Source organism: Salmo salar, chromosome 18 (assembly GCF_965601325.2).
Source record: "Salmo salar chromosome 18, fSalSal1, whole genome shotgun sequence".
Lineage (NCBI taxonomy): Eukaryota > Metazoa > Chordata > Actinopteri > Salmoniformes > Salmonidae > Salmo > Salmo salar.
This window is the reverse complement of record NC_138308.1, coordinates 78,878,750-78,890,980: the sequence shown is the minus strand read 5'-3', so window position 1 is coordinate 78,890,980 and position 12,231 is coordinate 78,878,750. Positions and strand designations below refer to the sequence as shown.

Below are 12,231 nucleotides of genomic sequence, written 5' to 3'. Positions count from 1 at the left end.
AGTGCGCACGATCTCACCTATGTGCATGAACAGTCCGGTGAAAATGATTCCAGCCCCTTGCAAGTGCCATGCTCGAGTGAGCACTCAGGCCGTAGGGGTTGTATGCTCCAGACCGCCAGTAATGCTTCACGGCCCAGTGTATCCTGTTCCCGCTCCTCGCACTAGCCTTGAGGTGCATCTCCAGTCTGATACCTCCAGTACCAGCACCACGCACCAGGCTTCCAGTGCGTCAGCCCAGTCCAGTACATCCTGTTCCCGCTCCTCGCACTAGCCTTGAGGTGCGTGTCTCCAGTCTGATACCTCCAGTACCAGCACCACGCACCAGGCTTCCAGTGCATCAGCCCAGTCCAGTACATCCTGTTCCCGCTCTTCGCACTAGCCTTGAGGTGCGTGTCTCCAGTCTGATACCTCCAGTACCAGCCCCACGCATCAGGCTTCCAGTGCGTCAGCCCAGTCCCGAGCTTCCGACGACAGTACCTCATCCAGAGTGTCCGGCAACAGTGCCTCGTCCAGAACTTCCGGCAACAGTGCCTCGTCCAGAACCTCCGGCAACAGTGCCTCGTCCAGAGTGTCCAGCAACAGTGCCTCGTCCAGAGTGTCCGGCAACAGTGCCTCGTCGAGAGTGTCCGGCAACAGTGCCTCGTCGAGAGTGTCCGGCAACAGTGCCTCGTCCAGAACTTCCGGTAACAGTGCCTCGTCCAGAACTTCCGGCAACAGTGCCTCGTCCAGAACTTCCGGCAACAGTGCCTCATCCAGACTGTCCGGAACCAAGAGAGAAGGCCCACTGTCCAGAACCAAGAGAGACGGCCCACTGTCCGGAACCAAGAGAGACGGCCCACTGTCCGGAACCAAGAGAGACGGCCCACTGTCCGGAACCAAGAGAGACGGCCCACTGTCCGGAGTTCCCAGAGTCGTCCTCCAGTCCGAAGCTCCCAGAGTCGTCCTACAGTCCGGAGCTCCCAGAGTCGTCCTACAGTCCGGAGTTCCCAGAGTCATCCAACAGTCCGGAGCTCCCAGAGTTGCCCTACAGTCCGGAGCTTCCAGAGTCCAGTCCAGGGTCTAGAGCGAATGGCCTCAGGCAGAGGTATTCAGTGGGGGTGGATTGGTCAGGTAGGGGACTAAGGCCTGAGCCTGAGCCACCTCCACTGTAGGAGGGTTGGGGGGTGTAGCACGGCAGCCATCGGTGACGGCAGCCACCCTCCCTTCCCTCCCTTTAGTAAGGGGTTTATTTTTGTAGGTTTTTTTGTCAGTTGCATCTGGGGTATGCACCTTTGGGGGGGGGGGGGGTACTGTCACGTCCTGACCAGTAAAGGGGTTATTTGTTCTTATTAGTTTGGTCAGGATGTGGCAGGGGGTATTTGTTTTATGTGGTTCAGGGTGTGTTTGAGAATGTGTTCATGTAGAGGGGTATTTGATTTATTAGTCCGGGGTTTTTTGGTTAGTTCGATGTTGTTAGTTCTATGTCTGTGCTAGGGTATTGTATTTCTATGTTTAGGTATGGGGATTGGGGCCTTCAATTGGAGGCAGCTGTCTATCGTTGCCTCTGATTGAAGGTCCTATATTTAGGAGTGTGTTTGTTTTGGGAATTGTGGGAGATTGTTTCTTGTTTTGTATACGTTGTTTGTGTTTTTTCTTCTTCACAAATAAAAAGAAGATGAGTATACATTTTCCCGCTGCGTTTTGGTCTACACCCTATGACACTTGTGACAAGCAACCTTGGGAGAATCCTCTGCGTTATCATTAACAGCAGACTTGTACATTTCCTCAGCGAAAACAATGTCCTGAGCAAATGTCAAATTGGCTTTTTACCAAATTACCATACGACAGACAAACCAAAACAAAGGCAAAGTCTCCTCATGCTTTCCTGATAATTATTATTATTTATTTTTTTACTGTGTTTGGCATGAGGATGATGGAAAGTGGTGTTGGGGGAAAAACATACAACATTATAAAATCCATGTACACAAACAACAAGTGTGCGGTTAAAATTGGCAAAAAATACACACATTTCTTTCCACAGGGCCGGGGGGTGAGACAAGGATGCACCTTAAGCCCCACCCTCTTCAACATATATATATATATATTGGCAAGGGCAAGGGCACTAGAAGAGTCTGCAGCACCTGGCCTCACCCTACTAGAATCCAAAGTCAAATGTCCACTGTTTGCTGATGATCTGGTGCTTCTGCCCCAACCAAGGATGGCCTACAGCAGCAACTAGATCTTCTGCACAGATTCTGTCAGACCTGGGCTCTGGCAGAGAATTTCAGTAAGACAAAAATAATGGTTTTCCAAAAAAGGTCCAGTTGCCAGGACCACAAAATACAAATTCCATTTAGACACCATTGCCATAGAGCACACAAAAAACAATACATACCTCGGCCTAAACAGCGCCACAAGTAACTTCCACAAAGCTGGGAACGATCTGCGAGACAAGGCAAGAAGGGCCTTCTATGCCATCAATAAGAACATAAAATTCAACATACCAATTGGGATCTGGCTAAAAAATACTTGAATCAGTTATACAACCTATTGCCCTTTATGGTTGTGAGGTCTGGGGTCCACTCACCATCCAAGAATTGACAAACTGGGACAAACACCAAATTAAGACTTTGCATGCTGAATTCTGCAAAACTATCCTCAGTGTACAACGTAAAACACCAAATAATTACCTGCTAATTAACAGAATCCAGAAAAGAGCCATTAAATTCTACAACCACCTAAAAGGAAGCGATTCCCAAACCTTTCATAACAAAGCCATCACCTACAAAGAAATGCACCTGGAGAAGAATCCCCTACGCATGCTGGTCCTGGGGCTCTGTTCACAAACACAAACAGACCGCACAGATCCCCAGGACAGCAACACAATTAGACGCAACCAAATCATGAGAAAACAAAAAGAGAATTACTTGACACATTGGAAAGAATTTACAAAAAAACAGAGCAAACTAGAATGCTATTTGGCCCTTAAACGACAGCCCACAGTGGTAGAATACCTGACCACTGTGACTGACCCAAAGTCAGGCTTTGTGCACACTGCCCAATAAATGAGGTGGAAACTGAACCTCCTGATAAATGTATGACCAAATCCAGTTTTTATAAACCCCCATATCTATTGGGTGAAATACCACAGTGTGCAATCACAGCAGCAAGATTTGTGACCTGTTGCCACAAGAATAGGGCAACCAGTGAAGAACAAACACCATAAATACAACCTATATTTATGTTTATTTATTTTTCCTTTTGTACTTTAACTATTTGCACATCATTACAACACATTACAACATATATAGACATAATATGACATTTGAAATATCTTAATTTTTGGGGCAATTTTGTGAGTGTAATGTTGACTGTAAATGTTTTATTAGCTATTACACTTGCTTTGGCTATGTAAACATATGTTTCCCAAGCCAATAATGCCCCTTAAATTGAAATTAAATTGAGCAGGACAGGGATGGAGGAAGAGAGTGAATGAGAGAGGGGGGGGGGGCATGGGGGGGGGGCGGCAGAAAGAGAGTAGGGGTGAAAGCGAGAATAAAGAAAAAGGGAGGAAGCCATCATAAAAAATGGTGGACCAGGTATTTTCCCTGACTGTTAGACCTGACCAGGAGAAACTCTGCGCTCTACTAGTTATAGACCAAGGCCCATAGTTTCTCCTGGTCAGGTAATGTCATCCAGTCCCTATTTAATTATGACATATCTAGCCCTTGAGACGGCCTTCTAGCCTGATTAGCTGTGTTGATAGTGATGTGATGTTTGAGTGTGTTGACCAGGTGTTGGACTCTAGACAGGGCTGGCTGTGGTGTTTTATGGTTGGTTTATGTCTGAGCTGGAGTTCCCCCCCCAGTCTTTCCAATGCTCCACATACACTGGGCAGAGCTTGGAATGCCATTCCACCAAAGGACAGAGACACAGAGAGAGAGAGAGTGAGAGAGGGCAACATACAGTCTAACTAAAAAGACACAGATGGCCAGACAGAGATAAATTGATGGAGTGAAAGAGAGAGAGACATTAGAGGGTAGCACGCAATTTGGCGACCTGGCAGGAAGTCAAAACAGGGAAATAGCAGCATGTACAATGAGGTTTCCACCAAAAGCACAGTGTGACCTGATGTGGGGGTCATGACAATAGGTATATTTGTGGGAATAACAAAGGGGATCATCTGAACGTCACCCCGTTGTTCTCCCCAAAAATATACCTATTGTCATGACCAAACCCCCCCACCCCCCCACCCACCCCCCGGCCAAAACCTCACCAACAGGTGTCTGACTACAGAGGCTTTCATAGTCCATAACAAATTCCTTCCTCCTGTCACTCCCAGCACCACCGGCCAATCAGGTGAGAGCGTCCCCAGGCAGACGACTCCCACCCAAAAAGAGGAGAGAGAGAGAGAGAGAGAGAGAGAGAGAGAGAGAGAGAGAGAGAGAGAGAGAGAAAAAAAAAAAAACTGTTCACTTGCACAAGCAGGCTCCGCCTGTAAGGTTGGCATAGCTAAACGGTGGTGTAGCGGCTGTGTTGGCCTGTTTAATGCTCTGGACCTGGATGCGTGTGTGGGGGTGTGTGTTAACGATTAGCGACTTGGTTGGACTATCCAGGTTCCTGCTAAAGGTGGTTAGAGTGCCCACCCATTTGGAGAGTGGGTACGGTTGGTGGGTAAGGTTGGTACGCCCCTGCAGTACAGTTTGGTTGGTTTGTTAGTTGCCAGGTGAAGGGGCAAGACGGTGTGGGCCCTTGTGGTCTGAGGTGTTTTGAGGATGACTATGAGGATGAAGATGGGAGAGAGGATGGACCTTTTCCTGTGGGTGGTGTCTGCTTGCCTCTGCCTCACTCTCACTGGTAAGGAAAGTTTGTGTGTGTGTCAGTGGAGGCTGCTGAGGGGAGGACGGCCCATAATAATGGCTGTGTGTGTGTGTGTGTGTGTGTGTGTGTGTGTGTGTGTGTGTGTGTGTGTGTGTGTGTGTGTGTGTGTGTGTGTGTGTGTGTGTGTGTGTGTGTGTGTGTGTGTGTGTGTGTGCAATGCATGGCATGGGCATATATTTGTTTGCATCTGAGGTTGTGTTGAGGTTGTGTGTTAAGCGACTGAAGAAACCCATGCCATGTGTAAGTGATAAATGACATCTCTTTAAAAATGTCATTACAGTATGTCATTGTCATGACTTTATTAGCAACCTAATAACAGTACCACTCTAGCCTCTGTGCACTTTGGTTTTGAGTGACAGACAGAATAAAAAAAACATACACCCAACCAAGATCCGTGCCTTTGACTTTGACCTCGCCACCCAGTGGGGGTGTCGCAAGCCAACATCCCCCCATGCTAGCTGGTGACCTCTAGGCCATTGTCTCCCCTCTCAAACATCCCTCCACGCTAGCTGGTGACCTCTAGGCCATTCTCTCCCCTCTCAAACATCCCTCCATGCTCGCTGGTGACCTCTAGGCCATTGTCTCCCCTCTCAAACATCCCTCCATGCTCGCTGGTGACCTCTAGGCCATTGTCTCACCTCTCAAACATCCCCCCATGCTAGCTGGTGACCTCTAGGCCATTGTCTCCCCTCCCTAACATCCCCCCATGCTAGCTGGTGACCTCTAGGCCATTGTCTCCCCTCCCAAACATCCACCCATGCTAGCTGATGACCTCTAGGCCATTGTCTCCCCTCCCAAACATCCCTCCATGCTCGCTGGTGACCTCTAGGCCATTGTCTCCCCTCTCAAACATCCCCCCATGCTAGCTGGTGACCTCTAGGCCATTGACTCCCCTCTCAAACATCCCCCCATGCTAGCTGGTGACCTCTAGGCCATTGACTCCCCTCTCAAACATCCCCCCATGCTAGCTGATGACCTCTAGGCCATTGTCTCCCCTCCCAAACATCCCTCCATGCTCGCTGGTGACCTCTAGGCCATTGACTCCCCTCTCAAACATCCCCCCATGCTAGCTGGTGACCTCTAGGCCATTGACTCCCCTCTCAAACATCCCTCCATGCTAGCTGGTGACCTCTAGGCCATTGACTCCCCTCTCAAACATCCCTCCATGCTAGCTGGTGACCTCTAGGCCATTGTCTCCCCTCCCAAACATCCCCCCATGCTAGCTGGTGACCTCTAGGCCATTGACTCCCCTCTCAAACATCCCTCCATGCTAGCTGGTGACCTCTAGGCCATTGTCTCCCCTCTCAAACATCCCTCCATGCTAGCTGGTGACCTCTAGGCCATTGTCTCCCCTCCCAAACATCCCCCCATGCTAGCTGGTATCCTCTAGGCCAATGTCTCACCTCTCAAACATCCCCCCATGCTAGCTGGTGACCTCTAGGCCATTGTCTCCACTCCCAAACATCCCCCCATGCTAGCTGGTGACCTCTAGGCCATTGACTCCCCTCTCAAACATCCCCCCATGCTAGCTGGTGACCTCTAGGCCATTGTCTCCCCTCTCAAACATCCCTCCATGCTAGCTGGTGACCTCTAGGCCATTGTCTCACCTCTCAAACATCCCTCCATGCTAGCTGGTGACCTCTAGGCCATTGTCTCCCCTCTCAAACATCCCTCCATGCTAGCTGGTGATCTCTAGGCCATTGTCTCTCCTCTCAAACATCCCCCCATGCTAGCTGGTGACCGCTAGGCCATTGTCTCCCCTCCCAAACATCCCCCCATGCTAGCTGGTGACCGCTAGGCCATTGTCTCCCCTCCCAAACATCCCCCCATGCTAGCTGGTGGCTTCTAGGCCATTGTCTCCCCTCTCAAACATCCCCCCATGCTAGCTGGTGACCGCTAGGCCATTGTCTCCACTCCCAAACATCCCCCCATGCTAGCTGGTGACCTCTAGGCCATTGTCTCCCCTGTCAAACATCTCCCCATGCTAGCTGATGACCTCTAGGCCATTGTCTCCCGTCCCAAACATCCCTCCATGCTAGCTGGTGACCGCTAGGCCATTGTCTCCCCTCCCAAACATCCCCCCATGCTAGCTGGTGACCTCTAGGCCATTGTCTCCCCTCCCAAACATCCCCCCATCCTAGCTGGTGACCTCTAGGCCATTGTCTCCCTCCCAAACATCCCCCCATGCTAGCTGGTATCCTCTAGGCCAATGTCTCACCTCTCAAACATCCCCCCATGCTAGCTGGTGACCTCTAGGCCATTGTCTCCCCTGGGTGCCTACTGTGGTGGTGTAGTGTCATTGTATGTGTCCCCCCTCTCTCTCTCTCTCTGGAGAGGGAAACCAGGCAGGAGAGGTATGAAGGGATCAGGGATTTTGTGATTTCCTCCAAAGAGAGAGAGGGAGAAGCGGGAGGAGAGAAGGGGGGAAGAGAGAGAGGGAGGGAGGGAAAGGGAGCTAGAGAAAGTGAAAGAGAGAGGGAAGGAGAAGGAGAAGGAAAGGGAGATAAAGAGAGAAGGAAATGAAGTGATGGAAAGTCAAAGAGGGAGAGCGAGACATGGGGAGAGAGAGAGAGAGAGAGAGAGAGAGAGAGAGAGAGGCAGCCATACTGTGATAGAGTGACTGTGATAGAGGATAGGGAATGAGGGAGTTAATGACCTGTCGAAAAGAGAGAGAAGGGTCGAGAGATATAAAGAGACAGAGGGGCAATTGAAATAGAGAGATAGACATATGGAAAGAGAGTTTGAGAGGGATGTACATAGTTTGGTAGATTTGTAGAATATTACTGTTTGATCGAAGCAAAAATATAAGTCAGGGCCCATATTTATTGAGCATCTTAGAGTACGAGCGCTGATGAATACGATTACATGGACAGGAAGGAGCCGATCCTAGATGTTTTCTAAGAAGCTTGATAATTACAGCCCCAGAAGTCCACATTGAAAGAATGAAAGATCAAAGTAAAGTGTTCCTTCATCAGAGATCAAATGGACCGTTTAACGAAGCTCATTAACACTCCATTGTGTGATCATTCTGTTTAGAATCTATTTTGATCTCATATTTTGCCACTGTTCCAGATATTTCTTTGAACTTGTGGTGCAATAGTGGATATCGATTGCAGTACAGATCACCTTTGCTACCCATTTTACACCACCTGCTCCTTGTTGTTTCAGCCCCTCAGCCTCTCTCTCTCTCCTCTTTTTCCCTCTTGTTCCCTTCGCATTCCATATCTTTCTCTCTGTCCCTCTCTCGCTCTCTCTCTATTTCCATCTCTCTCTTGCTCTCTTGCTCTCTCGTTCTCGGTATCTCTCATCTTTTGCTCTCTCTCCCTCTCTCTATTTTTCTCTCCCTCTCTCTCTCACTCTCTCTCCACCTCTCTCACTCCCCCTCCTCCCTCAATCTCTCTCTCCATCTTTCCCTCTTTCTCTATCTCTCTTCAGGTGCGTCAGAGACAGAGAGGCTGCTTCACCAGAAGATCTTCCAGAACTACAACCTGAAGGTCCGGCCAGCTAAACAATGGGAGGAGAAAGTCCAGGTTCGAGTCGGGATGACCCTCTCCCAGCTTGTCAGCCTGGTACGACACACACACGCACACGGAACACACATATAAACATACACACACACGCACACGATAACACAAATAAACATGCAGACACACACACATAATCACTCAAACAATTCATACATAGACACAAAGAAACAAATACAAACTTGCTCTTCAGGGCACACACACACAGACACACTTGGCACTACCAACTATTCTGCCAGCCAGCCCTCTCTCAGGAACATAGAGCCTCCAATCATGCATAGCCAATTATGCTTTCCTAGGACAGGATTGAGTATAGCGGGCTGCCATGCGCAACAAGACTCACCCCCAGCTTAATGTCTCTATCTCTCTGGGCAGAATAAATCTCAGCCCCAGCTTAATGTCTCTATCTCTCCGGGCAGAATGAAACTCACCCCCAGCTTAATGTCTCTGTCTCTCTGGGCAGAATGAAACTCACCCCCAGCTTAATGTCTCTATTTCTCTGGGCAGAATGAAACTCACCCCCAGCTTAATGTGTCTGTCTCTGGGCAGAATGAGACTCACCCCCAGCGTAATGTCTCTAACTCTCTGGGCAGAATGAAACTCTCCCCCAGCTTAATGTCTCGATCTCTCTGGGCAGAATGAAACTCACCCCCAGCTTAATGTCTCTGTCTCTGGGCAGAATGAGACTCACTCCCAGCGTAATGTCTCTAACTCTCTGGGCAGAATGAAACTCTCCCCCAGCTTAATGTCTCGATCTCTCTGGGCAGAATGAGAAGAACGAGGAGATGACAACCAATGTGTTCATGAATATGGTGAGCGTCAAGCATTTATCTTCATCATCTCTCCGCTAATCCTCCCTGGTTGCCTCCCTCTCTTCTCCACGTTCCACCTCTCTTTCAAAAATGGGACTTGTCACTTTTTATAATGGTCAATTATTTATTTCTTTATCCCTCACACATGCAGCCTTGCTCTTTCGCTCTCTCACTCTGTCTCTCTCTTTCTTTCTTTTCATTTTTCGCCCGTCTCTTCTTCCCTCGCTCCCTCGGTCTGCGGTGCTAATTGGTATTGGAGCGGGCCTGAGTGTGTGTGACAGTGCAGTGTGTGTGTATGTCAATGAGACTGCCGGTGCCACGTTATAAATGACAGCAACACCAGACAAAAGCAATAATGATTTCACCTCTGTTCCCATTCTGTCCTTTCTTTTTATCTCCTCCTCACATTGTGACTGTGTCTCTTTTGCTGCTCCTCTCTCTCTATCTCTCTCTCTCTCTCTCTCTCTCTCTCTCTCTCTATCTCTCTCTCTCTCTCTCTCTCTCTATCCCTCCCTCTCTTTAACGCACCCTCTCTCCCTCCCTCTCTCCCTCTCTCTCTAGGCATGGACCGACTACAGGTTATCATGGAATCCAGAGGATTACGATAATATAGATGTCCTCAGGATTCCTCCCAACAAGGTGTGGCGGCCAGACATCTACCTCATCAACAAGTGAGACTCCTGTCCTGCTCCAAAATAGAATAGCATAGAACACCATGTTCCATGACCAAGAGTTTAGAATAGCATAGAACACCATCCATGTTCCATGACCAAGAGTTTAGAATAGCATAGAACACCATCCATGTTCCATGACCAAGAGTTTAGAATAGCAGAAACACCACCCAGGTTCCATCACCAAGAGTTTGGAATAGCAAAGAACACCATCCATGTTCCATCCAACCAGCTCTCACAGTCTCACTTCAGAATTAGACGTTCATCCATGTGTCTCAAATGTCACATTTCTAAGTTGAGTGTTTTAAGTTAAGTTTAGGAATTAACTCGACATTTTTAAGGTTATGGTTAATGTCACGTCCTGACCCTTGTAAGAGGTCATTTTCTATAGTAGAGTGGTCAGGGCGTGACAGGGGGTGTTTTGAGTGGTTTTTCTATGTTGTCTATTTCTATGTGTTAGTTCTAGTTTGTTTATTTCTATGTTGGGGTTGTTTGGGTTGATCTCCAATTGGAGGCAGCTGATCCTCGTTACCTCTAATTGGAGGTCATATTTATGTTGATGTTTGTCCCACCTGTTTTTGTGGGTGATTATCTTTTGAGTAGTGTGTTTTCCTCTCTGCGTCACGGTTTGTTGTTTTTTGTGTTTCAAGTATTTAGTGTATTGCATTTAGTTTCACGGAATAAATAAATATGTGGAACTACGAACACGCTGCATTTTGGTCCGATCCTTTGAACAGCCGTGACAGTTAAGTTTAGGCATTAACTCCGAAACCTTAAGGTTAGGCATTAACTCCGAATGGTTAAGGTAAGGGTTTGGGATAGGCTTAAAACCAAAATCTCAAAAACTTTTTATCACTGGATTTGAACTTGCAACATTTGGACTCAGATGTTTACAACCATCTGCCATCCCTGTCCACAATGCCTTAACAAAACCAAAACCTACTTGAAGGTAACAGTTGCCCCTAGTGGCCTGTTTCCATGTCATCTCCCAACGTCCTCAGACATGGACAGACGTTGAATACTAACTTGTATCACCCGCAGAAAACATCATCCATGTTCCATCACCAAGAGGTTAGAATAGCAGAGAACACCATTCATGTTCCATCACCAAGTTTAGAATTGCAGAAACACCATCCATGTTCCATCACCAAGAGTTTGGAAAAGCAGAGAACAGCCATCCATGTTCCATCACCGAGAGTTTTTCCTGACCATGTGACACTGAACAGGAAAAACTCTCCACTCCTTAGATGTGCCTGGGGCCTTGTATTTTTCTTTTGACCCTGTCCCGCCCCCCACATTGCTTTTCCCCAGAGCTGAAAAACATCCTGCAAATGTGTTTCTTTACCTAGACTTTACGCACAATTGTTTGCGGTCACCCTCCCTTCACATTTCTTACTGTCAATCGTGAATGATAATTCATTAAGTTTTACAGGTGAAACGTTCCTGTTATTTATCTGCACATCAACCATTTGATCTAAATCAGTTTCATGGGATATGCATTTACCTCTTCTTGAGTTATGTGCGCTACAGTGTTGTTTAGAGAAGCCTACAGTGTTTTGAATTAGCTACAGTTGAAGTCGTAAGTTTACATACGCCTTAGCCAAATACATTTAAACTCAGTTTTTCACAATTTCTGACATTTAATCCTAGTAAAATGTCCCTGTCTTAGGTCAGTTAGGATCACCACTTTATTTTAAGAATGTGAAATGTCAGAATAATAGTAGAAAGAAGGATTTATTTCAGCTTTTATTTCTTTCATCACATTCCCAGTGAGTCAGAAATGTACATACACTCAATTAGTATTTGGTAGCATTGCCTTTAAATTGTTTTACTTGGATCAAACGTTTCGGGTAGCCTTCCACAAGATTCCGATAATAAGTTGGATGCATTTTGACCCATTCCTCCTGTCAGGCCTCCTTTGCTTGCACACACTTTTTCAGTTCTGCCCACAAATGTTCTATAGAATTGAGGTCAGGGCTTTGTGATTGCCACTCCAATACCTTGACTTTGTTGTCCTTAAGCCATTTTTTCCACAACTTTGGAAGTATGCTTGGGGTCATTGTCCATTTGGAAGACCCATTTGTGACCAAGCTTTAACTTCTTCACTGATGTCTTGAGATGTTGCTTCAATATATCCAAATCATTTTCCTGCCTCATGATGCCATCTATTTTGTGAAGTGCACCAGTCCCTCCTGCAGCAAAGCACCCCCATGACATCATTTTCTGGAATTTTCCAAGCTTTTTAAAGGCACAGTCAACTTAGTGTATGTAAACTTCTGACCCACTGGAATTGTGATACAGTGAATTATAAGTGACATAATCTGTCTTTAAACAATTGTTAGAAAAATTACTTCAGTCATGCAC

General features: G+C 47.3%; 1 protein-coding gene across 1 annotated transcript in view; it reads left to right on the top strand.

Moving 5' to 3' along the window:
- Positions 1-12,231, top strand: part of chrnb1l (cholinergic receptor, nicotinic, beta 1 (muscle) like) — a 38,550-nt gene that overhangs the window by 11,086 nt on the left and 15,233 nt on the right. Inside the window, exons 2-4 of the mRNA XM_082964566.1 lie at positions 8,288-8,429; positions 9,152-9,196; positions 9,758-9,867. Of these exons, the coding sequence (XP_082820692.1) occupies positions 8,288-8,429; positions 9,152-9,196; positions 9,758-9,867 (297 nt within the window). The remainder of the gene's footprint in view (positions 1-8,287; positions 8,430-9,151; positions 9,197-9,757; positions 9,868-12,231) is intronic.